The 27,574-nt window shown below is 44.5% G+C and overlaps 1 protein-coding gene across 2 annotated transcripts; it reads right to left on the reverse strand.

Annotated features, from left to right (window-relative positions):
* Positions 1 to 1,973: 1,973 nt before the first annotated feature.
* EIF3L (eukaryotic translation initiation factor 3 subunit L) lies at positions 1,974 to 25,886 on the reverse strand. Of its 2 annotated transcripts, XM_081061548.1 has the most exons (14): positions 25,818 to 25,886; positions 24,869 to 25,097; positions 24,308 to 24,356; positions 23,081 to 23,291; positions 20,712 to 20,791; positions 17,621 to 17,682; positions 14,825 to 14,894; positions 14,540 to 14,613; positions 10,943 to 11,114; positions 9,339 to 9,493; positions 8,410 to 8,580; positions 6,880 to 7,377; positions 3,055 to 3,135; positions 1,974 to 2,191 (listed from the first exon to the last, which is right to left on the reverse strand). In XM_081061548.1, exons 2-14 carry the CDS (start codon positions 24,899 to 24,901, stop codon positions 2,153 to 2,155), a joined length of 1,695 nt encoding a protein of 564 aa, XP_080917674.1. In that variant the 5' UTR covers positions 24,902 to 25,097; positions 25,818 to 25,886; the 3' UTR covers positions 1,974 to 2,152. The 2 variants fall into 2 exon arrangements, with proteins under 2 accessions (XP_080917674.1, XP_080917675.1); XM_081061549.1 differs by lacking the exons at positions 20,712 to 20,791; positions 24,308 to 24,356; positions 24,869 to 25,097; positions 25,818 to 25,886 and having other exon boundaries at positions 1,975 to 2,191; positions 23,081 to 23,287.
* Between the last annotated feature and the right edge of the window lie 1,688 nt (positions 25,887 to 27,574).

Consider the following 27,574-nt stretch of genomic DNA (forward strand, 5'->3'; position numbering starts at 1 on the left):
GGATTTAGGGGCCACCTGGATGATCCAGAATGATCTTATCTTGAGATCTTTAATTTACATCTATGAAGACCTTTTTCCAAACGTCACCTGACAGGATCCAGGAGTTAAGATACCGACATTCTCTTTTCGGGAACCAGCATTCAAGCCACTACAGCATTCAACAGTAACTTTCATATAAGTGAGAAAAAAAGAAGGTACAGAAAAGCTTGTAAGTTTGAAATGTGAGGGAGGATCATGCATTGTAGGCCAGGCAGCATGCTGGACATTTAAATAGCACCTCCTTTATTCCTCACGACTCCCCAGGAAGGCAGATTCTACTACCGTTGTTTTATATGCAAGGAACAGGGCTCGGAGGTGAAGTGACACGCGAGCAGGGATTTTCACCCCAAGAGCCACCCTGGTGCCCAGCTCAGGGTGACAGGTCCAGCACTAACACCCGGAGAAGAGGAAGCCATTCCACCCAGCTCTAGCCACTGTCTGCCATTGAGCCCCCGTGACAATCACCTGGTGCAGGCCCGGCTCTACCCGGCAGCAGGCACGAAGAATGAGAACCCTCAGGTGTACTGCACGTCAGTGGGCAAAATGGCACGTGCACACCCATTTCATCTCACAACCTGGGGAGGCGATCTTTCATTGTCAGGCAGGGCTACCAGCCCAGAGGTCACCGAGCAAATTAGTGACACAGTTCAGACTTGAATCCCGATGTCAGCCCTTCAAGTCAATGGCTCTTTCCATATTCTCAAGCTCCCTTATTACCAGAACTCAAGAGCCCAATCACACAGGTGAGCACAAAGCCTAGCTTGAGAATTCACAGCACCGTCACCCGGAAGTGGGAACAGCCCCAGGAGCCACGTCCAAATTACAGAAAACACCGGTTTGCTAATATACACACAACATAGATTTTCAGGAGTTATCTACTGCTATTTCATCTCTTCTGCCAGTCTTAAGGTAGGACTTCCTCAAGTAAAAACACAAGTTTGGGAAACAAAAGACCTGTCTTCATTACCTACTACCTTGACCTTGGACAAGCTATTTAATGACTCCACGCCTCACCTTCCTCAATAAAATCAGGATACCAAGTTTATCTATCTCTAGAGTGAGATAATGCATAAACTATGCAGGCTCTCTCCTGAATATAAAGTTCCTACAGCCCCAAGAACATTTCATCTTTGCTGGGCGGTCAGGTGCGATGCCTCAACCAGCTTCAGTCAAGTTTTCAATTGTCATAGATCTGCATTATCTGTGCTTTGTTAGAAAAGCTTAGAAATCGGCTGGTTTTTAAGTAAGGGCTGCTAGGTTTTGAGTAGAGAAGATGGCATCTCAGAGAAGTCCCCAAGATGGCAGATCCTATATGGATGTCTAAGGGAGGGGTGGCAGTGAAAGCGAAACCCAGACACAGTTCAGTTGTGACGGGCCACGAAGGTGCTGGCAGGCACACAGCAGTATCAAGCTCACTGAGGGCGCAAGAGGCTGCACACAACGTAAATCAAGGCTTTCTTTCCATGTGAGGAATCGAAGGCCTGGGCAGCAGAAAAAAGTGGTAGTTTGGAGCCAATTCTTGGCTTTTCTATAACGACGTAATATTGATCAAGTCACTTAACTCCCCAGTCTAACTCCTCATCCCCAAAACAGGGGTACTACTGCTAAGGCCAAGCTGTAAGGTGTAAGCGATGGACGTGGATTCCTCTTAGCATAGTTCCTGGCAGTAAGAGGTGTTCAGTAGCCCTCCCGCTAACATGCATGCGAATCACAGCAGGTCACTTAATGCTCACCGGATTCTTGTGAGATGCAAATAAGATACTGAACATGAAAATGTCCCATAAACTGAATAGTGCTTGATGACACAGGGATTAAGTAATTCAATGTAAACCCCAATAACGGATGCACTGGGGGGAAGTACCGTGGCACATGGGAAATTACCTATTGTTGCCCTCATCCAACATGCTCCCCAACAACAATAACGACATGACAAATCTGGCTCCAAAGAAGACCCTTTACTGAGACCTGTTGAAAACATTTGAGTCCTTGATTCAAATAAACTTCATCAGTTGGCTGGCTGGTGCCTGAGCTTGGTAAAGGCTTCAGTGGCGAAAATACTCCCCACTAACAATGACATCAAGTTAGATTCTAACTAATGCGAGTCTGAATGTACTCAGGGTCTCTGTCCCATCTTCTTCAGAGTTCGATTGAGCTAGAAGAGAAAGAAAAGCAAAGTCAGGGGATTTTCACCCAACCTTTTCCTACAGTGTACTGATGGCCAGGCCAGACTTCCACACCAGCCCTCTGATGTCAGGGAGGGGAGTCTCTGATGTGGGCCTCGGTGGCTACTGTGTATAAAGCCCAGTTAGGTTCTCCACCCAACATTCACAGGCCCCTCAAATTCATGCAGATTGTCCTCCCTGCCCTTCGCACTCAACACACATACCCTATATTGCTCTGACCATTTTATACACAAGAAAAGGATTCAGAGTGGCTAGACTTGCCAGGGCTGTATGACTACCCTGTTGGAGGAGCCCAGTGGCGTGGAACACAGGATAGCAGTGACCTCTGCTGGAGAACTCAAGGCACCAGGACGCAGGGGCTCCAGCTATGGCCACAAAAAGAGACCCACACCCTTGTAGTGTTAGACCTGACCCAAAAGACCTCTCCTAGGGCAAGACATAGAATGCACCAAGTCTGTCAAAACAGAGCTCCATGTCCTCTGCCTGCAGGAACTGGCCAGACCTGTCTAAGTTGCAGAACAACTGCCAAATGGGGAGGGATGGCTGAGAGGAGGCAGTGAATCCACCCATATTAGGAAATACCAGGGAGGGAGAGAAGCATCACTGGCTGGCCACCCACTGAGGGAGATCTTGGAAAGAGATGCTGACATAGCAACTTCTATAGGCCCAACCCTACTCCCCAAACCCGAAGCAGCCAGCCAGTCTAGCTCAGAAACTTACAGGGTCAATTTCGGGCGTTCTTGAAAATAAAAAGTAAACAAATGTAAAATTCCCCACCCAGTTCCTAACTTCTGTCCCCACCCTACCCACACACCTCACTCAGACCTCTCACCTCCTCAAATTTGTGAATCTGCCGGATGAAGAAATCCCCATAGCGCCTGGCAACCTTGGTGTCTGCGATGTGGATCATGTCCTGCGGGAAAAACAGTCAGAGAAACGCAGTGAGGTGGAGCCACTGATGGACTTGCACATAATCATGATGCTAAGTGCAAGGTAAACCCCTAAAGTGCTTTTCCAGTCAATAGCAGCTTTCTTTCTAGACGACTGATTTTTATTTTCTTCTTGTTAATCATTTATTTTTATTTTCTAGTCTTTTTCAATGAACATGAATCTTTTGGTAATAAAAACATTTAAAACATCATTTTATTCTCATACGCTATTGACCAGATTGCAAACTAGCTCAGATTTTAAATTTTGTTTTTTAGCTGAAAATATTTTGCTGAATGTCATTTTACTTGTAAATTCCTACATAATTTAGGTTAAGACCCCAGAACTTTCTGAATCTTTAATAGGATATTTTCAAATCAAGCATGAAAAGAGACAAAAAAGAGAGAGAAAGAGGGAGAGAGGAATGGAGGGAGAGAGAAAGAAAGAGAGAGAGAGAGAGAGAGAGAGAGAGAGAGAGAGAGAGAGAGAGAGGAGAAAGCAGTATTTTGCCAAAGACAACCTGAACCAGGAAGAGCAACAATAACAAAAACATGCAATTAAAAACATTTTCAGGTCGGGTCTTTGAGTCATATTTTTATTAATTTACACTGAATATAATTTCACAGAAAAATTGTTATTAGTTATAGCCAAGTTTCTAATTCTTGGGGGAAGTGTTTTATTAGAGACCATCCAGATAGTTGGGACTAGTTAAGCTGGGTCATTAAGAGATAACAGAGGTATGTAGCAGGTTACTGATATTACCGAAGAATATGTATGTGTCAGCCATTGGGAATAAACTCAAAAAGGACTTTAGGTAGTTGACATGATCCTGCAGGGGGACAAACAATGTTGTTTGGTTTTTAAAAGTATGATTTAAAACACACTGAAAAACTTCCATAACTGATATGTTTCTACTTTCGGTGAGTCTGTTCATGTCAGGGATAGCTAAATTCTGACAAACATTAAGTCTTTCAAGAGCCATAAACTCTAAATAAGAGGATTCGGTTTCACAAGATGAGCTTTCAGAAACAAACTACTCAAACTGACCTGACAACCAGGTATATACCCCTAGAGAATATCTTCACACAAAAACCTATATGCAACTATTCACAGCAGTGTTACCCACAACAGCCAAAAAGTGAAAACAACTCAATTATTCATCAAAACTAGATAAACAAAATGTGATGTATCCATACAGTGGAATATTATTCCGCTGTAAAAAGGAATAAAGTACTGATATGTGCTACAACCTGGGATGGAACTTGAAAACATGTTCAATGAAAGAACTCAAACCCAAAAGGCCACGTTTTACGATTCTACTTATACGAAATTTCAGGAATAGATAAATTCTCAGAGACAGAAAGCAGATTATTGGTTTGCCAGGGATTGGAGGAAAGGGGGAATTGGGAATGACTGCTAATGGGCAGCGAGTTTCTTTTGGGGTGACGGAAATATTGTGGAATTAGATATTGGAGATGTTTGCACAACACTGTGAATATACTAACAGTCATGGAACTGTACCCTTTAAAATGGTGAAGTTTATGTCCTGCAAATTATATCTTTAAAAAGTAAAAAAAAACGTAGTATGTTTAAACACTTTCTGAAAACCAAAAAAAGCAGAATAATTTTTTTTTTAAATCTCTTTATAGCATCAAAGAGCTGAAAAGAGAATAAAGAACTATTTAAGAGAAAACAGAAACCATCCTAAGCAAAACGCAGAAGTCCCATCTGTGCTGAGGTCATTTGATAATCTTAGAAAACTTGGGCAGAGGGGACAAAACAAGGCCAGGGCCAGCCTAACAGAAGACTCTCCTTGCAATGCTGGGATCCTAAAGGGAAAGCATAAGAAAACTACGATCCCACTCCTGACACCAATCAACACTTACCAAGTGGGGCCGAGGGGAATAAAAGAAAAAAGACCCATCTCTGGGACATTATAAACACAAAGTGATTCTGTAGCCTGGGCTTGTCGCCTGCCTGGTCCAGGGGACCTCAGGCTGTACGTTCAGTCAATGGTGGTCCCAGAACAGTAACACCCCAGACACCTCGAAGAGGCAAAGGAAATCCCCTCCAGAGAAGTGAACATTCAACCTTGTCTTCAAAGAACGTGACAAATGGTTTTTCAAGGACAATGAATCATATGTAGTAAAAAAAAATAACCAAGCACATAAGGAAACACTGCATCGTTGAGTCAAAAAAGGGAGAGAGAAAGAAACAGAGCTGAAGAGATTAATTAGGGATAGAATGATCAAACAAAAATGATCCAGAACGACGGAGAAAAACACGGAAGACAAGTTTAAGAGGCATGGAGGACAGAGTGAGGTCTGCACACTGTAATAACTGAAGGAGGAGGCTAGAGAAGAAATAACATCTAAGAAATATTGCCTAAGAAACATTCTAGAAAAAATGAAACATACCCAGTTCACTGATTTTAACGGACTATTATAAGCCCTTATCAGCGTTCCTACTAGGTCGGAATGGAACGTTTTCTTTACTTGTGAGTGTATGTTCATGAGGAAACAAAAGGGGGAGTTGATATTTCATGGAAAGAACAATTCTAGACATCTAGCATATTTTAAGTCTAAAAAAACTCATTAAAAAAACCAAATTACTCCTTTAAAAAACCTCATTGGGACATTAAAATGTCCCACTTGAACTTAAAATCCCAATAGTGAAATCTAACACTGTTCCTCAACCCACCTCCCTCCTGAGGAAACCACTGCTGTGTCTACGCATCTTTCCAGAAATAACTTTGCATACACAAGTGTATATAAATGTATCACTTAAAAAAAAAAAAAACCTTACATGGACCTCGGACAGTCACTCCATAAAGCCATGTGTACTTTTTTTTTTTTTTTTTGGTTGTTGAGAGCCCACTGGCCCATGTGGGAATCGAACCGGCAGCCTTCGGAGTTAGGAGCACGGAGCTCTAACCGCCCGCGCCACCAGGCCGGCCCCTCCATGTGTACTTTTTGTAATAGCCGAAACCACCCAGTCAATTATAGTAGATGTTGGATGACAGAGCAACGCGCATGAAAGAACCACCGCTCCACACGATGCTGGATGGTGAATCTCTCAAATACAATGTGAGCAAAAGCCAGACACAAAAAGGCCACATACTGTACAATCCCATTATAAGAAGTTCAAAACCAGGCAGCACCCCCAGGGCGGTACAAGTCAGGACAATGGCTTTCCACTTGCTAACGTACTTCCAACAGTCTAGAAAGCACCGGCCCCCTCTCTTCTCTCACCTCGCCTCCCCCACAGCCTGCTCCCTCAGGCCACACTGCAGCAGCCCCTTAAACACACTGCTCACTCCTGCCCCAGGGCCTTTGTTCTAACTGTTCCCTCGGCCTGGGATGCTCTTCCCCCAAATACTTGCTTGGCTCATTTCCTCACCTCCTTCACGATTTACTTCTACTTCACTTTCTAAACAAAGCCAATCCTGAGCACCTGATTTAGTGCCACAACTTGTACCTTCCACCACCACCACTCTAACACCCGGCAATTTCTAACCTACCACATGGTTTGCTTAATTATAACGCTTACTATCTAAGTTGTTCACACCAGACTATCAGCACAAGGGCAGAAATCTTCGTTAATTTTGCTCACCGGTGTCTCCCAAATGCTCAGCACTCTGACGGGAGGACAGTGGGCGCTCACTAAGTACTTACGGCTGACTGGACGAACAGGAAGTGCCCCCGAGAACCTGGCCCAAGGGGCAGCCTACCTTATCGATGTAGAAGTCCACCTCAGAGGCGGACTGGAATTCGCCGTCCAGGGCGGAGATGCCGCTGGTCCACACCAGGTTCTTCATTTTGTGTTTGAAGACAAGGAGCTGGATCCGGAACTCCTGCTCTGTGAGGTCCAGGAAGCCAGCCAGCTTGGCCACGGGCATGGTGGTGTAGAGCTTCAGGAAGCTGCGGATGGTCGACAGCTGGGCCTGCTGCTGGACCTCATCAGCAAACACCTTGAGCTGCTGCAAGAAGGGCTCCTTGTGGTAATTGGGGTGCACGTTGTCATAGTTGGGCACTACAGGCGACAGGAATTTGGGGCAGGAATAGCTGAACAGTTCCTCGTAGACCTGCGGGTCGCCCTTCTGCATGCGCAGCATCTTGTCCCCGTACTTCTCCCGCAGCTGCAGGTGAATGCTCTCGTCGATCCGCATGGGGTACATGGTGAGGGCGATGGCCAGCAGCGCGTGCATCTGCTCGTTCTGCTTGTTGATCTGGGGGTGCGGAGACCAGCGCGGGGCCAGTGAATGCACTTCCTGGGGCCCCGCTGCCCACACGGCCCAGCATTCTCCCAAGTACACTACACAGATCTCGGACTTCTCCCTGGTCTTGCCCCAGTCAGTTCATTTCCCACCATCTCCCCTAATCCTCGCTCTAGCTCTATTCAATTCCGGCCTAGTTCCAGGCCCTTCTTACCGTGTTTCCCCGAAAATAAGCCTAGCCAGACAATCAGCTCTAATGCGTCTTTTGGAGCAAAAATTAATATAAAACCCGGTTTTATTTTACTATGAGACCCGGTCTTATATAAGTGTTATATAATATAGCGTAAGACTGGGTCTTCTATTAATTTTTGCTCCAAAAGACGCATGAGAGCCGAGTGTCCAGCTAGGGCTTATTTTCGGGCAAACACGGTAGTTGTCTCCTGGATTCTTTACTGGTACCTTCGTCTCTCCAGTCTGCCACACACATTACCGGCAGGTCCATCCTCCCACACCCGTTATGATCAAGTCACCCAGAAACCTCCAATTTCACCTCAATGCCTATAGAATAAAGACGAAGTACTTTTGTTGGGTAATAAGACTCTAACACCCCAAATCGACCACACCCCTGCCCTCCAGCCAACATGGTTTATTGTGCTGCTATCACCTTATTTCCACGTCTCAACATCTTTGCTCTGCCTAAAAGCTTCTCCCAATTCTGTACATGTCTGGGACCCACCCCCTCCCTGGCAAAATGCTTGAGGACAATACCCACTGAACTCATTTTTAAACACCAGGGAACACTCACTCAGCAAATTGTTGCTGAATAATAAGTGTAGGCACTGCCGGGGGATAATCCCAGCTAAAACACACTGTCCTTACTGTCAAGGTGTTAATGAACTAAGGTAACAGACACAACAAAAGAAACCCTTCGAGTAGGCCAGCCAATAAGAAATCATTGTGTTGAAAAAGCATACGAAAAAAAGCAACTGTGGAGTTCACCAACAACTGTTGGCACAGGCGCCCAGGGGTCGGTGGCCCCCTTACCATCTCATACTTGTAGGTGGTCCTCTGGAACATGCTCTTGGTCCTCTGGATGTACAGGAGGATGTTGGCGAAGACCCGGATGGCATCCTGGTAGCGACGCATCATTAAATATGCGAAACCAACATAATAGTACGTGGTGACCTGGCACTCGGGCACACGGGAGTACATGCTCTGCGGAAGGAGACGGAAGAAGCACCCGTGAGGCCCGGACACGTCATCCCAGCCAGGCCCTGAAAATCGGTGGGCGGAGTGCCAGCTGAGGCGGAAGCACTGAGAGCTCCCCAGCAGAGGCCCCGAACTACGCAGAGGACGCTCTGGCTCTGCAATCACAATGGCCCAGATTGTACCATTCACCAACTCGGTTACGTGACCAGAGGCCTCCATTTTCTTGGCTGTAACAAAGGGACTGGACCAGGTGATCCTAAAATCTTTCCCCTCTCAACTCTCCACACCTCAGTTTTATGTTCTTCCTTGCTTTCTACTCCTTTCTTTTGCAAATATGCCCTATGAAGGAACAGACAGATAAGGTACCCAGACACACACGTCAAACAAAACGGTACCTATTTTTACGTGGCTAGGAAAAACAAGCACAGTTAATCACATCGCTATTTATACCATCTTACAACCAAGACTTTCGTTAATTCTTTAAGACTAGTACAACTTGAATGGTTTTAAAAACCTGCCATTATCATTCTGTTCTAAAAACAGAATCAAAAGATGGCTGAATATTTTAAGTGTGAATTAAGCACCAAAGAGAAAGCCCCCGGTCCAGGCTCAGATTTTCACTGCCGTGGTTTCCCAGTTCTTCCTTTTCAGCTGCCAGGGGAAGAGTCCTTTCACCCCCCGGACACTTGTTCTAATAGATCAGTTGCTCTTGAAGCACAGACTTTCCGGCCCAGGGAAGACGGGCAGGGGAAACATGTACTTACCTTCTTGTTCAGCTCGATATTCTCCAGCACCTTGATGGCCTGGTAGTAATCTCCCAACAGGGAGTGCAGACGCAAAAGCCCCACCAGGCTGAAGTAGCCAAGCATCTTGTACAGGGAGTGCCGTCCATACTCCCCAGCCACGCTCTCGGGGTCACCTGAGAGAGACAGACACTGAACACTTCAGCACGCGGAGGCGAAGGCAGGCACGCCTGACCCTTGAATGCCACTCAGTAAATTCTTCACCCGCTGCCAGCCCTACAACTTCCTGCAACAAGAAGAACTCTGCCTTCACAGGAATACCAAGAAACAGTAGCCTGGCCTATGCTAACTTTAAAACTTACCAACAGTTGGGTGGAGGGCAGCAGTTCTTTTATTTTTCATGTTTTGGTCCCAACACACCTGAGAACATGAGGGCCCTTCTCCTCGGTAAGTTACTCACAGAAGCCCTCCTTTCAGGAGGTCCAGAGGTCAAAGCCATTCTCCTACTAACACTAAAATGCTACCTGCCTTTCCTACTGAGTTGAAATTTGCACCAATGATGCAAACATAGAGCGGGGTAAAACTACTGGCAACTTGGCATAATTCGGGCGGTGGCACAGCTGGACTGGCCGTCACTGTATTCAGGCCCACCACACACTTGCAGTGAAAGAAGTGGCCACTTGTCACACAGTGCCATTTTTACTTGAAGGAACGATGGACAGACAAACTATGGTTATTTAAATTTGGGTATTTGGCAGAAATCTTCTGAAACATGAATGAAACCAGCCTGTTACACTTCAACGACAGAGTTTGCTGCCAAGAAAAAATCCGAGTTTTTCAGCAAAATTTAGAATTGTATAAAACTTGTATCTGCCACTATGAGCTCAATAGCTTCCAAATCAAGACCCAATAAGGCTGACGGCAAAGTAACAAACGTGAGTTTTAGAAAACGGTGTAACGAAATGTGCCAACATTGAGAAATTCTTGACAACTCAATGAACCGATACTTGACCAAATCGTGTGTGAGCGAATGACCCACTCAGGCTGCAGCAAACCAATCAACTTTAATGTAACAAAGTAAACGGTCACTGACAGGGTTTCAGATTCCTCACTGCAACTAACCTGTAAGACACTAGGAAGAACTTGTCCAGTTCTGGTGTGGTATCAAAAAAGACCCATGTTACCTGAAGGGGCTGTTAAAAATTCCTCCCTTTCCCAACTAAGAATCTTTGTGAGGCCACCCCCCTCATATACTTCAACCAAAACAGCATATTGCAACAGACTGAAAGCAGAAGCAGAAATGAGAATCCACTCTTCTAGAAGCCAGACACTAAAGAGATTTGCAAAGATGCCACTCTTCTCACTGGAAAATTTTTTTTACAAAGATAAACTTTGCGATTCTGTCTTTCAAGAATGTACTCTGAAGACACAAGTGTTTACAAATGTGTGCGTACCTCAGAAGTGCTGGTTCAGACCGTCAGCCAACAACTGCAAAGCCCAGGAGCCCCCGATGCAGGCACTCAGCTACTGTTCACACCCAAAACCCACAGACACGACAGCCCATTCATTCCCTAGGACTTCCCACGGTCCCTGTTCATTAGGAACAGATGGCAAGCTGCGCTCACCTCCGCTTGTGTACACCTCCAGCTGCCGGTTGATGTTGGACTTGTCTACCAGAGAGTGAAGGACATTGAGGACACTGTGAACGTTCCAGATTTTGGGATTGGAACGAAGGAAGTCAATCTCCTCTTCTGACTTCTTGGCGGTCTTACAGCGGTACTGGCTAAATGACTGAAACTGTTGAGGAAGAAGGGAAAGACGTCGCAGTGGCGTAAACCCCGAAGTGACAGCCCAAGTGCACGATGCTGGAAATGAGGCGACACGCAGGGCTCTGGACTGGCGAGGTGGGGGCGAAACTACGACTCATGCTAACCCTCCCTGTACACCGTTTTCTCAGAGCCACCTTTATAGTTAAGCTGTGAAGTTTGTCGTCACTGATTATGTTAGTTGTTGCACAGTTAAGTAAAGATTTCTAAGATTAGAGGTAATTTGTGGGGAGAAGATTCAATTTGGAGTCAAACAAAGCCTAAAGTCACTTATTATCTCTGGGCTTCACGATGCCGTTAACCTGGCCACCAGAACCAGGTGGTTTGGAAGAGATCTCTATTCAGACGTGGATTTGCCACGCAGGGTCAGGATTGCGATGGTGTGGTGGAGACCGGCTAGTATCTGTCACGTGTGTGTCTTCCTTCCTACTCGAGTTACCACCTGGAGCGGGACCCCAATCTAAGTCACCTCTCTACTAGCCACTGGCCAAGTGTAAAGCACACATAGCGGACAAGCCACACGTGTTTTTTGTTTGTTTGTTTTTTTTGGGGGGGCAGTGGTTCTGTATGGGACCAGCACTGGGCTGGCTCCATCTGTCACCCAGAGACCCACCTACTCAATCAGAATTTCTTGAAGCTCTCGGGTTGATTCTGGTGCACTCAGGTTTGGAAACCAGTGACCTAGAAAGGCTCTAGGTCCTAAATGACCTAAAATTGTTCTTCAACTCTAAGAGTACAGGAGAAAAAGTTGCCAAATTTACGATAAAGAATAGTATCCAGAAAATATACGGAATTCTCATACATTAATAAGAACACGACAGTCCAATAGAAAAAACAGGCCAAGGAAACTAATGACCACTTCAAAGAAAAACAAGATTGGTCAATTAACAGGGAAAATGTTCAATCTCTTTAGTTATTAGAGAAATATAAATTGAGATTGCCATTTCCTTCCAATCAAAGTGACAGAAATTAGATTAACAACAACGAGTAGAGAAAGCTTGCTCTGAAAAGCTTCTGGTAGTAGTATAATTTGATACAGCCTTTTGGGAGGGCAATGTACTACTACTTACTAAAAAGTCAAAGGATTAAAATGTTTTATTATCTTGATTGTGGTTGTGTCATACACTTGGTAAATCTCATCAGTGATACACTTAAAATTGGTACATTTTATTGTATGTAAATTATGCCTCTGTAAAGTTGATTTGATAAAGCAAATATCCTTCAACAAACAATTCTACTAGTGATTCCTAGAGACGTACCTATGTGTAACATACACACAGATACTCACTGATTCATTGTTTTTATAGTTAAAACCAGAACCCCAAATGTTCGTCACCAGAGGAGTGATATATCCATACTATGTATCCTGCACCAAAGAACAAGGCAGGGCTCCATACAGACATGTTAAATGTTCCAAGTCATAGAAAAGTACACAATATAGGACACCATTATTTTAAAATGATACGTTTTTATATGTATACATTTATGTAAATGCCTGAGAAACATTAATGTCTGCCTATCTTTCCAGACAATAATTGATGCCTCTGAAAAGACTCACTTTATCTGCACTTTAAAATATATACATACACTAAACAGTATTAACATGTTCATTTCTTTCTTGTATCAATAAAAATGAACAAGAGAGTGGTGGGGAAGAGCCACTCACCCTATGTGGCACCTACCTGGCTGGGAGGGATCACCAGGCCCTCACTGGCCAGTCTTTGTTAGAAATGAAAGCACCTTACGCCCCTTAGGAAGAGAATAACAGCAAAACCCAGGGAATTATGACTGTCTTCAGAGGGATGAAGAACCTTAGCACGGATGACCCTCCTCGACTGGCCTGCCGAGCTTCTAAAATCACGCCAAATTAGAGGTTGACACAAGCCAAGAAGCCAGAAGGGGCAAACAAGGCCAGTGTGGTTTGTGGCCTAAACTGCACAAAGGAACTGAAGTCTCTTCATCTTGAGCAGAAAGCCTCTTTCTCAAAGAGCCCTAGGAAGGTTTGCTTAGCTCCCCAATCACAACTTAGCAGCACTTTGTATTCAGTCTCTTGGTCCATGGAGCTCAAACATTTTTATTAAGAAATCGAGTCCCCCTGAAATACCCAGTGAGAGCTATACCATCCCCATGAAACATACGGAAAACAGACTTTTTCCAAATCCTTTTGTTTTTCAATCTATGTTTTAAAGAATAAAACGGGGCTAAAATAAGGTGGAGAATAACGATGATATTGACCATCAAAACACCCAGGCAACATCTACTGAGTAATTTTTCGGTGACTGCACTGGGCTAAGCACTTTACACATAATCCCCCAGTAACCTTCCCATCAATCCCTGTTTTAGAGAAACCAAGGCACAGTGTGGTTAGTAATCTGCCTAAGGTCCTGAGCTAGTGAACAGCAAAACTTGAACTTTTACCCTCAGGCCCCTCAGCTGTATTGCGCATGGTTCTCAGTGGAACCTCTGAGGTGGGTTAAGATTTCCATTTTGATAAAAATGTTTTATTCTGGGCCGGCCTGGTAGCTCAGGCGGTTAGAACTCCATGCTGCTAAATCCAAAGGCTGCCGGTTCGATTCCCACATGGGCCAGTGGGCTCTCAACCACAAGGTTGCCGGTTAAACTCCTCGAGTCCCGCAAGGGACGGTGGGCTCTGTCCGCTGCAACTAAGATTGAACACGGCACCTTGAGCTGAGCTGCCTCCCAGATTGCTCAGTTGGTTGGAGCGCATCCTCTCAACCACAAGGTTGATGGTTCGACTCCCACAAGGGATGGTGGGCTGTGCCCCCTGCAACTAACAACAGAGACTGGACCTGGAGCTGAGCTGCACCCTCCACAACTAAGATTGAAAGGACAACAACTTGACTTGGAAAAAAGTCCTGGAAGTACACACTGTTCCCCAATAAAGTCCTGTTTCACTCCCCCCCCAAAAAAAGCCTTAAAAAAGTGTTTTATTCTGATCTAACATATACTTAAGTAATCACTACCACAATCAGGATATGGAACGTCTCTGTTTTATAGGTGAGAAAAGTGAGGTTCGGAGAGCTTAACTAGCACGTCACCGTTACAGAGCTACCAGGTGGCACCCCAGACTAGAATCCACTTCTCCCTGGCCCGAAAGCCTGTGAGACCTGTGTTCTTCCTACCAGACTACCTCTCAAGGTCAGGAGGGAACTTGGTAAAAGTTCAACTCTCCTGACTTCCAAGTTCCTATCTGGAGCCCTAAGGCCTCACTGATTTCAGAAAACCAAGACACAGGAAGGAGTCTACCGCCATAGATTTCACACTGCGATGGGTGTATTTTTATACCATGTACCTTTTTAACAATACGAGCAATGGTAACAGCTACTCCTTGTTTGGACCAGTTATTTCAAACGAGGCCAAGGGCTGACCAGATACCTGATAGATGAACTCATCGATGATGTCCCAGAGCCACTGGTTGGGTAGTTCAAGGGGAGCAGGACCATCAGCGTCTGTGCAGATCACAGGAAAGTCAGACTCCAAGCGATCACTATGCCCATTCAGAAAAGCCGCAGATCGCATTTCACAATTTCTCTCTGAAAAGGCTGTGAATCACAAGACTTCCCTCCTTCCCACCTGCACATTAAATCCTGCTGAAAAGAGCTGGAAGCCACTATTAGGTCTCATCATAACCTCCCCCACACGGCCAAACCCCAGACTCACTAAGAATGTAGTTGAAGAGATTGCAGTAGTTGTAATAGGATTCAAACCTCTGTTCCAGGGAAGGTCCCCCCTATAAAGAGAACAGAGACATCAGGATATAATTAAAATGTGTTTTACTCATGACCTACCACGATGCCTGAAAACAAATACATGAGAATTGATGCCCGCTCTCTCCTGAGTACGCAAAGAACATTCAGGTGGGAGCAAAGACAATAAGTGCTTCAGCAGTTCAAAGAGGCACTGAAAACCGGACCACAATGGTCAGGTTTAATGGCAATAACTTTAACTGAAGTTAGAGAACAGGCATACCGATCTGGCAAAGCTGCGGAGAGAGGGAAGGCACTTCAAGAAAAACAGTACCAACAAAAGCAAGAGGTAAAACTGGGGTGGGGGAGGAAGAGCAGACAATGCTACACCGAGCTAGAAATGGAGCGGTCTTTCAGTGCCAAACAAGAATCTAGGTCAGGGTGGTCAGCAAATCCACCATCATCTGTTTTTGTAAATAAAGTTTTACTGAAACGCAGCCATGCCCCCTCGTCGTCTATGGCTGCCAGAAAGGCATAGCTGAACAGATTCCAGAGACCATTATGGCCCTTAAAGCCTAAAATACTGCATGACACTTTACATGGAAGGTTGCTGATCCCTAATGTAAACTTTAGATTGCTGGCAACTGAGAACCACGGAAGGTTTCTGAGCTGGGGAACACAATGAATGAAGTACTTATGATGGAGTAGAGAGAACACTGCCTCGGAGTCTTAGCCCCACTGCTTATTGACTGTAGAGTTCTATAGAGTTCTGACAATGTATTCAATCTCTCTGTAAAACAAGATTATGTAGTGCCTAATATAGTAAATGCTCTTTTAATGAAAAACTTCCCTCTTAGAGGTTCAAAACTGGTCATGTATGTGAAAGTACCCTGCTTGGTACTTAGCAAAAAGGTTACATGTTCAATCAATACCTGCTGAATCTTTATCTATAGACCAGAGGGAAGATTAGGGGTGGTAAACCCAGCTATACTATGGCTTCTGATGCATGGTCTTCCCAAAGCAGCCATGTCATGCAGGCTGGCTAGATTCTTGGCCTAGCGCACAAAGTACCTGACCCATAGTGTGAATGGTAGGAGGGACTCTTTACTTCCTGTCAGATAAGGTACTCAGATCTCACTGAGATGCTTGAAAGACGTGGCTTGCTGCATTACTTTAGCAACAGGAACTCCTCCAACTATCACTACTAATGGTGGCTCCAACCAAGGCAGGAGCTCTCGTTAGGTCAGGTGCTCCTCAGGGGGACAGAAGGTGAGTAACAGAGTAGCTGGGACTCCTTAGGTGGGAACATTCTAAGGCAAGATGGTGGTGCCAGTTTCTTTCATTTACACATGCACACACATGCTCCAGCAATTAACATGTCACCCTCAAGGTGTGGGCACTGGATTAGAGCAGTGAACAAGAAAAGTCTGTGCCCTGGTGGAGCTTACCCTCTAGTGGTGGAAGCAAACAAAAACAAACAAACAAACAAACAAACAAGTTATACAATGTCAGTTAGTGATATGTGCTTTGATGTGCCACAGAGTATGGCTAGGAGCCCGGGGAAAGTTGCAGGAAATGAGACTGGCAAGGGAGCCAGAGGTCAATTCAAGCAGGACCTTGACTAAGATTTGGGATTCTACTCTAAGTATGATGGGAAGTCATGGTGGATTGAGGAAGGGAGTGATGTGATGAGACTGTTTCAAAAGGATCATGGTAGTTAGTAGGTTGAGAATAAACTTAAGTAGGCACGAGAGGAAACTGACACCAGGAAAGTGGCTACCCAGGAGCTAAGGCAGATGGTAATGCCTCGAACTAGAGGAGCAGCAGTGACGGCAGAGAGAAGTGGTGGTTTTAAGAAATATGTTGAAGGTAGACAAATCAGGATTTGCTGCAAGGATGGATGTCAAATAAAAGTCAAGAATGATGCCTAGGTTTTCAGTTCAAATACCTGGGAGAAGAGTGGCATCATTTTTTTGAAATAAAGAACACAGGACAAAGAGGTTTAGAGAGAAAATAGGAGTTCAATTTTGAGCATGTTAAACTTGAGATGACTATCAGCCAAGTGGAGATGGTGAGCAGTTGAATATGCACGTCGGGAGTGGGAGACACTGGAGCTAAATCACTGGTGTATAAAAACAGTACAGATAGAATTTAATACGCGTCAGGCACTCCAAAATTTAGGAATCGAGAAGACTCGAACCAGTGCCCAAAGCTGGGGTAGTGTGGGAGAAAGAACACTGGTGTCACAATAAGATAGGCTCGAGTTTTGTCACTAATCGTGGGAGTCTGAGAAAAAGTAACTTTCTTGCACTCTGCAGGACCGCGGTGAGGATGAGACGTGGAGACGTGTGCCCAGGGCCTAGCGCTGTGCCTGGCACATACTGACAGTTTCATGTACGTTTCAAAAAGAAGGAGGCTCAGTGGTGATGCACTGAAGGGAAAGAAAGGGCATCACGAGCAGAGGCAGCAGAAGGTAGAAGGTGCTGGAGCACGCTATTCGGATGGCAGCCCACCGCCCAGCACACCGCCATGAGGGCACAGCCAAGGAGAACTGGGCATGGAGAATTGAAAAAGGATGTCCAGGCTATGCAGTGTTCCAGGTTGTCTGGAGTAGATATCCAACTTTCTAGGTTCAATCTTCTCGCTGCTATTTCTTAAAAGAAAACATGTCAATGCCTTTCAGACACTGAACCAATATAAACTAATAACTGTGTTCCAGGGACAATATGGCATAGAGTTTAAAAACTGCCAGCCACATTTAGATACTCACACTGACTTTGGCATATATGTGTCTGTAGTATAATTCTTTGTACAAAATCAGGAAGACAGCATCTGAAAGAGATGGCAGAAAAGTACTTCAGTAATCCACAAAACAACTAGAGCATCCTGGCAGTTTTAGCCCTTTGTGGGCAACAAAGAGATAAATGTGATTTCAGAAACTAAACAACATCTAAACTCTAATGCTTACACCCTAAGAATAAGTACAAGGAAATTCATTTTTCAAGGAAAGAAGACTAGACTTGGGGTGATGAGCACACAATAGAAGATGTCGTATTATAAAGTTGTACACCTGAAATTGATACATTAACCAATGTTACCCCATAAATTTAATAACAAAAAAGAAAATTCATTTCTCCGTTTACTTTCAACCTCATCTTAATCTCATTCACACCCATTTCTGTTCACCATTTAGACTTTTGCCATCCAGTTGCTTAAATAGACCACACATAAATGGTAATAGCTCCATGAAAAGCAATGACACTAGCTATGAAAACTGAAATGTATCATTGACTTAGGAATCCTATTTTAAAAAAATAATACTATTGATATGATATAATCCTTTAAAAACAGAAAAAAAAAAAAGAAGCTCTTTTAGTATCGATGTTGAGCAGAAAAGAGTTAACAGAGAAATAACGTCTACTACCCTTAAAGAAGCCTGTGAGTCAAGTTGGTCCCTGGCTAGCATCTGGGAACTAGATTTCAGGAGGGTTCCCACCACCCTGACAAGGGTGCTCTGCTCTCCCTAAACTGTGCAAACAATAGGGTTTATTCTGAACATCTGCTTTTCCTTCTAGGAGTCTGGAATTTTGGTACATGTTAGGCAGAGGATGTACTAGCCCCCAATAAAATCCCTGGACACCAAGTCTGTCATAAGCTTCTCTGGGGGACAACTTTTCACATGTTGCCACAATTCCTTGCTTGCGGAATTAAGCACATCTGATGTGACTCCAAGGGAGCGGCTATTGGAAACTTGCAGCTGGTTTCCTCTAGACTTCACCGCATAACCTTTGCCCTCGGCTGACTGCTGCATCCCTTTTCCTGCAAACCCTCACAGCTGTGGGGACGACCATACACCGAGTACTACGAGTCCTCCCAGCAAATCATCCAACCTGGGGATGCTCTTAGGAATCTTAGAGATGCAGAATACTCTCCAAAAATATATATTAAAAAAAAAAAAGAGAGAGCAAGGGGGCATATAGTCTATGTAAAAAAGGAACAAAAGAGTTCTGGTTGACCGTTGAACATGGGTTTGAACTGTGCAGGTCCACTTACATATGGACGTTTTTCAGTAAATACCTGTACTGTTTGCAGTTGCCGCTGGGAGAATGCAGATGTGGAGTGCCGACTGTATGCACTGATCTATGCCATTTTACATAGGAGACCTGCGGATCCGTGCATTGTGGGATTCGCAGGGGGTCCTAGGATCAACCTCCATGGATATCGAGGGACAACTTAAGTTTTGGGGGAATCAAAAGTTATATGCGGGTTTGACTACACAGGAGGTCAGCACCCTTAACCCCTGCGTTGTTCAGGGTCAACTGTATTCCTATTTGCTTATATATGGGTAGAGTATCATGGGAAGGATAAACAAGAAAATGGTAACACTAGATGGCTCCAGAGAGAGGAACCAAATGCTTGGGGATGGAAGTGGAAGGAGGATTTTTATAACAAATCTCCTTTTATACTCTGAGTACTGTGGATCCGTCCCTGTTTAAAAATATATATTATGAGATTCCTAATGTATTTTAATATACATAATATTACATTCTTTATAGGCAAACAGGCTCTATATTAAACAGAGAATAAGGTCTGAACAACACAAAAAATAACATTTCTTTCTTTCTTTTTTTTAAGTGTGTTTTTCCAGGACCCATCAGCTCCAAGTCAAGTAGTTGTTTCAATCTAGTTGTGGAGGGCGCAGCTCATAATGGCCCTCGTGGGAATCAAACTGGCAACCTTGCTGTTAAGAGCACGGCGCTCTAACCAGCTGAGCTAACCGGCCGCTCCAACATTTCTTTCAGAGTGAGTTCTAAACCTTAGCAATGAGTATGATACAATAGTTAAGTGTTCAAAAAATGTTAGCCATAAAAAAAAGAAATGCAAGACTTATACACTGAAACTACAAAACATTGTTGAAAGAAGTTAAGAACTCAATAAATGGAAAGACATCCTGTGTCCATGGACCGGAGGACTTAACATTGTTAAGATGGCAATTCCCCCAAATCGGTCTTAAAATTCAATGCAATCCCTATCAAAATTCCGGCTGCCTTCTTTGCAGAAATTGAGAAGCTGATCCTAAAATTCACATGGAAATCCAAGGAAGTCAGAAGAACCAAAATAATCTTTAAAAAAAAAAACGTTGGAAGACTTAAACCTCCCGATTTCAAAACTTACTACAAAGCTACAGTAATTAAAACAGTGTAGTATAAGCACAAGGATATAGACATGTATCAATGGAGTCAAAATCAAACCCCAGAAGTAAGCCCTCACATTTACATGATAACCACTTTTGACAACAGGAGAATTCAATGGGGAAAGATGGGTCTTTTCAAAAATCGGTACTGGGACCGCTAGACATCCACATGCAAAAGAGTGAAGTTGGATCCTCCTACCTTACACCATATACCGTGTTTCCCCGAAAATAAGACCGGGTCTTATATTTTTGCTGCAAAAGACATATTATGTTCAGGTGATATCCTGAAAAATCATGCTAGAGCTTATTTTCTGGTTAGGTCGTATTTTCGGGGAAACCCGGTACAAAAGATACCATCAGAAAGTGGAAGATGGGATGAGGCTAGAGAGCCCATTCTAGAGTCACTGTAATGACCCCCCCCAAATTAGACGGAAACGGAAACAAGTCAGGACAAAGAGCTCGATTTCAGCGTTCACCACGTGTTGAGAGATCTGTCCTCCTCACTTATTCAGCCTTCTTTCAACAAGTTATTCACTAAGGGTCTACTATGTACCAAGACCTGAGGAAATAAAATGGTGAGCAAAACAGACACAGATCATCCTGAGCTTTCTAATGACCCCCCCATCATAGGATCTCATCCAGCACACAGGACAGAGCCCACACCTACCGTTTCCAACCTGCGGGGCAATGGCTTCAGCCTCAGGCCAAGGTGTATTCTTAAAGAATCTTTCTGTCAGCTTCGTCCAGCTGAAAACCAAGCAGAAAAATGCTAGAACTCCAAAATAGAAAGGACCCGAGAGAGGCAACCGTTACATTTTACAGGTAAGGACCCAGGTTCGGAAAGGGAAAGAAGTCACAGAAATAAAGCCAGAACCAGAGCCTTCCAAGTCTACAACTTTCCTCGATTCAACTCTATACCCCAGACAACCTTTCTTAATACAGTAAAACACTCCCTTTCTATCAGTTAGGCACCCACCAAGCTCTTCAGGAGAAGAGAACTCAGGAGAAGCTCTTCAGGAGAAGAGAACCATCTCCTGTCTTTGCATCATGAACTCTAGCCATATTTAACTGCTCGCTGTTCCCTGATTTGAGAATTACTTTTTGGATACTCCTACCTTCTTCCCTTAGCAATGTTGTTTCCACTTCCTGGAGCAGTTTCCTCCTATCCCCTCCAAACATGGAAGCAAATCAGTTTGTTACAGTCTGATGCCACAACTAACTTAGAGCATCCAACCGAAATGCTGCTGCCCAAGATGCTTCACAACCCTCAGGAAGTTTCTGTTCATTTTCTTTCCCCTGATCCCTTCAGCAGCTACTTCAACTTTCCCCAACTCTCCCTAAGCCCCATCTCTCCCTCTTTTCCACTCTCAGTTCAACACAGAAACACACTCAAGGTCCCCCTTCAAAACAGAAAACAGAAAGTGTCGCAATAACCCTGTCAGTCCTCTATACTTACCAACTCCGCTTTGTCAACCCCCATTCATTGCCCCACTGTCATCTGGCTTCTGCCTCCACCACTCCACTGAAACTGACTTTGCTAAGGTTACCGAGCACCTTCAAAGTCGCAAAGTCAACTGGTTCCGTTCTCATCTCAACCTTGCTAGAGCACTTAACATTTGTTGACCACTCCTCCTTCAAAGTCTCTTTTCTCTTTAGTTCCCGGGACATTTCTCTCTGCTGATTTACTACCTACTTTTCTGACACTTCTCTCTGCTCATTTACTATCTAGTTTTCTTTCTGCTCCATCTCCTTTACTGTTTCCTCTTTCTTTGCCCACAGCCCCAAAGGAACTAATTTCCCAAGTGCCAGACACTCTTCTCACTCCACATTCTCCTAGGGAAAGCTCTATGCACACTGGGCTTCAGCTACTGTCTGTATCTGCCTGCACTGTCCAATCCAGTAGCCACTGGCCTCATGTAACTGAAGAACTGAATTTATCATTTCAGTTAATTCTAAAGTAAATTAAAAAACAATATTTAACTCAGTTACTGGAAAACTTTAAAGTTTTGGAATATATTGGAATATATTTGGAATATATTTTATATTTGGAACAACATGTGAATCTACTTTTCCAATTACGATTATGAAATCTAAATAGAGATCAAGTATTTATGTTACACACAAATTGAGATGTACTACAAATGTTAAAATATGGGATTTAGAAAACTTAATACAAAGAAAAATAATCATTTAATACTGATTATATGCGGAAATATTTTAGCTATATTGGATTAATAAATGTTTAAGATTAACTTCACCTGATACATTTTTTTTTTAAATGTGGCTGATGAAAAAAATTTTAATTACACACGGCTAGTATTATATTTCTATTGGACTGCAATAAAAGACCCGGGGGATGAAGGAAACACAGATCAGGGTTTAATCCCTAATTCACTGATCCAAGGCCTTTGGCTACTTGCTTTATCCACTTAGCCTTCCAGAACTTGCTTAAATTCTATTTCCTTGGAAAAGTCTTTCCTGACTCCCAACCATAACTGACCTGTCTCATCTCTAATGTCCAGTACACAAGGGCAGTCCCCTCAAACCAGATACAACCACTCAAAGATTGGTTCACCCCGTTATGCACTGAGACGTTATATAACAGTTTAGAATTTAGGCTCTGATGTCAGACTGTGCAAGTTCAAAACTCAGCACATCTGCTTAACTATGTGACTTATCCTTTCTATGCTTTGTTTCCTTATCTATAAAAATGAGGGATGGAATAGTACTTACTTCAGGGGTTACTGTGAAAGGTAAATTAGTAAATACAAGAACAGCATGCTAGACAGGGCCTGATCTGTACTGATCGTACATGCTAACTGCTATTATAATTACTGATAGTGATGTTATTTTAGGCCTTTGTATGAGTTCTGGGGATACAGAGTCCAACAAAATAACATGTCCCTAGCCCCAGTGAAGCACAGAAACCCCTTGGGCATTCTCTTAACAGAAAAATGATTAAATGGCACCCCTTTTTTGGGGTGGTATCACTAAGCCAGTTCCACCCACAAAGAGATTTCAGCCAGCAGCCAGTACCTGTTCTCATAGATGTCCTGGATCTCATACACTTTCTGGTCAATGACATCGCTGGACACTCGACTGGCCTGCAGTTCATACACCTTCTGGTCAATCAAATCCGAGACGGTTTTGTGGAAATACTGGATGAAGTTTTTGATCACTTCAGGGATCACCTGATAGGTCTGCTGTTCATACTGACGTTCATAGGCCAGATCCTGCTTTGGGTCTCCTAGAGGGTAGAAATAATAAATGGTTTACAAAGTGCTTTCAAACCCACATATATAACAAAGACAAAAGGCCAAGACCATCCCCCAAACGAAACTCAAACCTATAAAATCAGATGTAATTCCCTTTTAAACATTCAGAGATATAATCCTCCCCAAGTCACTCCCAATCCCATTGCCCTGTTTCTTCAGAACATTTACCACTAGACTAATTTATCTACTGCCTGTTTCCCCCACTAGAACCTAAAGTCTACGAGGGCAAGAATCTTGTCTGTCTTGCACCAAGAGGGACCCAGAGGACCTAGAAGAGTTGTCTGTGTTGGAGAAGGGGAAAGACTGTGGGAAAGAATTAAGAAAGAAGGGGAAAGAATTAAGTAGTAGGTACTTAATATTTTTTGAAATTACTGCCATTTTCTACCTATGTGACTTGTTGCAAGTTACTACTAAACTTCTCTGTGCTCAGTTTTCCCATCTGTAAAACGGAGACAACATGAAGTTACACACTGTACAGAAGTGTTGTAAGAACTAAATGAAATACTTCACACAAAGTACCCAGAAGAATGCAGGGCACTTACTTACTACTAAGCGCTAAGTCACTATAACCAAATCACTATAACATTTCAGGAAACCTCAAAAACTTTGGACTTGCAAACTATTACATTGTTTTGTACACCTGAAACTAATAATTAAAAAGGGGGGGGGGAATAAACAAAACAAACCAAAACAAAGCCAAACTCTGGACTTGGTTTGAATCACTTTAATGTTGCACAGTGAAGATTTTCTTCTGCAGCTAAGAGTTTAAACAAGGGAATGGCAGCCTGGACAGTAATGCTTCCCCTCTGACACTCGGGTGGGCCATGAAGAAGGCCGGGTTTATCAGGCTCCATACCACCCTCCTGCTGAGAGCTAATCACTGACTCCACGCCTTTTAAATAGGTGCCCGTCACGGCTGTTCCGAGACCCACTAATAAAGGTGCCACGCCTTACAGGTACCCGGCTAACCAGCAAATCCCAGCCTCACCTGTGTGCATATCATAGTCGCCGGGGTAAGTATATGGATCATAAGCAGTCTATGGGGAAAGAGACAAAGACAGAACAGTCACCAACTCGTGAATCCAAAACCCTCTCCCGGGCTCACGTGCCAAGCAGGGCACTAAAGACACAAAGGAGGGTAAGACACGGTCCCTGCCTCTGAGGACCTCACATGCCTGTGCGAAAAAGGAGAACAAGCAAGGACACCACCAAGTTACAAGTGCTGTGTTAGTAACACGAGGAAGCGCAAAGCACGAGAGGCGGTGGGAATCAGCGGGGTTTGACAAGGCGGCCTAAACCGTAAGAGCTCAGTTACACAAACACAGCCCCCGCTCTCGGGAAAGGAGAGGACGAGGGGACCGGACAGGGGAAGCGGGCGAGCAGAGGCGCGGCAGACGAGCCGGGAGTGGTGGCAGCAGCGTGACGGCCGCGCAGGCGGGAGCAGGTCGCGGCTCCCGGGGAGGGCCGGGCACCGTCTCACCGCGAGGCCCAGCATCCAGAGAGACCTGCCTCGGTCGGGGAGCCCAGCACCCGCTTAGGGCCAGGTTACCTCAGACTCGTAATCGTCAGCGGGGTAAGACATGGCTGCGGCCCTCGCGAACAACGCCGAAGAGAGCGTGGAGAGCTGCCAGCGCCTGTTTCCTGAGGCCGGAAGTGCAGCCCCGCTGGGCCCGCCCGGAATCGGAAGCGTTTCCGGGGCCGCCGGCACGCTGAGGCAGCCACGTTAGGAAGGGCAAAACGACCGACACCTAAATTCTTCTTCCCTCTTCAAATAGAGGCTTTACAAGGGAAGGCGACTCTGTAGTACTTACGTACATTCAAAAATAAGGACATGACATAGCTCGGCATGATAAAGGATGGGCAAAGCAAGAGAAACCAGAAGAATGCCACACAAAATATGGCTGACGGCTTCCTCTGGCCGACATCTCGCGAGAGGAAATTCGGATACGGAGTGGGGTGGGGGTGCTGAGGTTGGATTTAGGGGTAAGCGGTTTGCCCGCGCTGTGAAATGTCTTCAAACGTTCTGGCCTCAAAAGGCTGAACTTACTGAAAGTTGAAACTTGGTCCCATGCAGTGAAAAAGCATTGAGAAAAGGCGCCTCCCGACTTTGGACGTTAAGGTTGGAGCAGGCAAAGATGAGGCCGGCTGTGGAGGGAGGCCCTGGAGGAGTCCTGGGACCCCCCCGGAGCAGCACTGAGTTTGGAATTGGGCGGTTGAGTGGATTTGCGTCCCGGGGAAGCCCTCGAGTTAGGGACGGGGTTATAAAACAAACCAACAGAAACCGGTATGTCGAGGGCCTTACTTAGGTCAGCCATCTGCTTATCCAACCACCTAGCGGAAATCCGACTTCCAGTCCCTGCTCTGCCACTGATTTACTGTGTGACCAAGAGCATATAACCTCCCTCCCTCAGCTGCGGCCTCCGCATCCTCTTGTTACAAAGGCCTCCTTGCTTTTCCCAGCGAGGCACAGTCCTCGGGGCTTTTCCATTCACAGTTACCTGGTCTGGATTCCAGAATGCAGTCCTCCCGGATGTCAGCAGGCCTCGCTCCGTCACCTGCGGTCGTTTCCTCTGACGCCCGCCACTCAGAGCATCAGATTTAGAATTGCAACGCCACCCCCCACCCCACCCTGGCGAACTCCCTGCTCAGGTTTTTGCTTTGCGTTCCCTCTGCACTTCACCAAGAGGTGATAACGTCACGGAACTAAAGCTTAATCGTTAGGGCCCCTGCATTCCCTGGGACTCTTCCATGGATGGAGGAGGATGCCCAGCATTTTGCTCCCGTGATCCTGTGTTTCTGTAAAATTTGCGAAATACTATTTGTACTGCAATCACTGAAAACCCGCTTTCTTACGGTTTCCCCTTGTGTTGAGAGTCATTTGGGATCCAGGTAGAGGAAATCCAGTTGGAAACATTTGAGTTTAGTAGAATTATATCTATGTGATACTCTTCCGTGTATAGTTCAGTTATTGCTGGCCTTCCGTGTGTTAGGTATACCTACCAAACACTGCCATCAGTGAGTGTCCTCAAGGAAAGGAGTATGTAAGGGTAATCAGGGAACTAGAAAGCTTGAAATCACCTGACATCTTACAGTTCATACAGAACAAAAATCGGATACAGGTTGCTCCCAACTCTGATAACAATTCACAAAATGACCATGACATTACTAAAAAGGAATTGTTAAGTCAGAGTTTTTCTGAATTATCAATAATAAAAAACTCAGATCTAAAATGCTAGCGGTAAGACTAAATTATCTCTCCATTCTTGTTATGGAAAATGTCACAAAATTGTTGTCATATAAAGAGGTAATCAAAGCATATTCAGCCTAAAAGAGAAAAAATAGCATGGAGGTGTTTAAGAACATTAGCAAATATGTTTCTTTTCTGGATTTTGTGATGTTTATGCTATTTGTCAGCTTTTAAAAATTACAAATTTGTAATTGCATGATTTCTTCCGTAATTTGTGTTGTGATTCTTTGTTCTAAATAAATAATGTCTTTCCTACCTAGTTCTGGTTTTGTAATTATTCATGTAAACTTCAGTCACCTGAAACTCGGACCACCTTGTTTATAACCATCTAACATATTTTATTTGTTTACTTATGACTTTCTACCTCTTCCAAAATGTGCATTCTAATTTAGAGAATAGTAAAGACTCTGAGAAACTTCCTCCCTGGCTACTCTTTCTCCCTTTCCTCTGTTGATTCCTCATCTCTCCAGTCACTAAATGGTGGCCTGCCCTTTCTCTCTGGATTTGGTCTCTTTTCTACCTTCACTCCCAGGTGGCTTATCCAGCCAATAGGTTTAAATATTATCCACATGTTGTTGACTCCCTACATATTAATCTCCATCCCAGACCCCACCCCTGAAATGGGTTCAGTGGCCCATGTGAGTACCTACCTGGATGTCTAATAGTCACCTCAAACTTAACACGCCCAAACTGAGCTGCTCTGATTTCCTGCCTCAACCTTGTTCCTTCCACAGTTTTCCCATCTTAGATAAGGGCAACTTCATTCTATCATATGCTTAGGCCAAAGCCTTCAGAACCACCCTTGACTTGACTCTCTCACACCACGTTTGAACCATCTGCATTTTTTTGGCTCTACCTTCAAAATATTCCAGACTGTCTATTCACCATGTTCTATCATTCTTGTCCCAGCCTTCATCATCTCATTATTGTAATAGCTACCTCACTCTTCCTGCTTCCAATTCTCAATCCATATTTGTAGAATTGCATTTGAATTGAAACAGGCCATTA

This window comes from Rhinolophus hipposideros (assembly GCF_964194185.1).
Source record: "Rhinolophus hipposideros genome assembly, chromosome: 9".
Lineage (NCBI taxonomy): Eukaryota > Metazoa > Chordata > Mammalia > Chiroptera > Rhinolophidae > Rhinolophus > Rhinolophus hipposideros.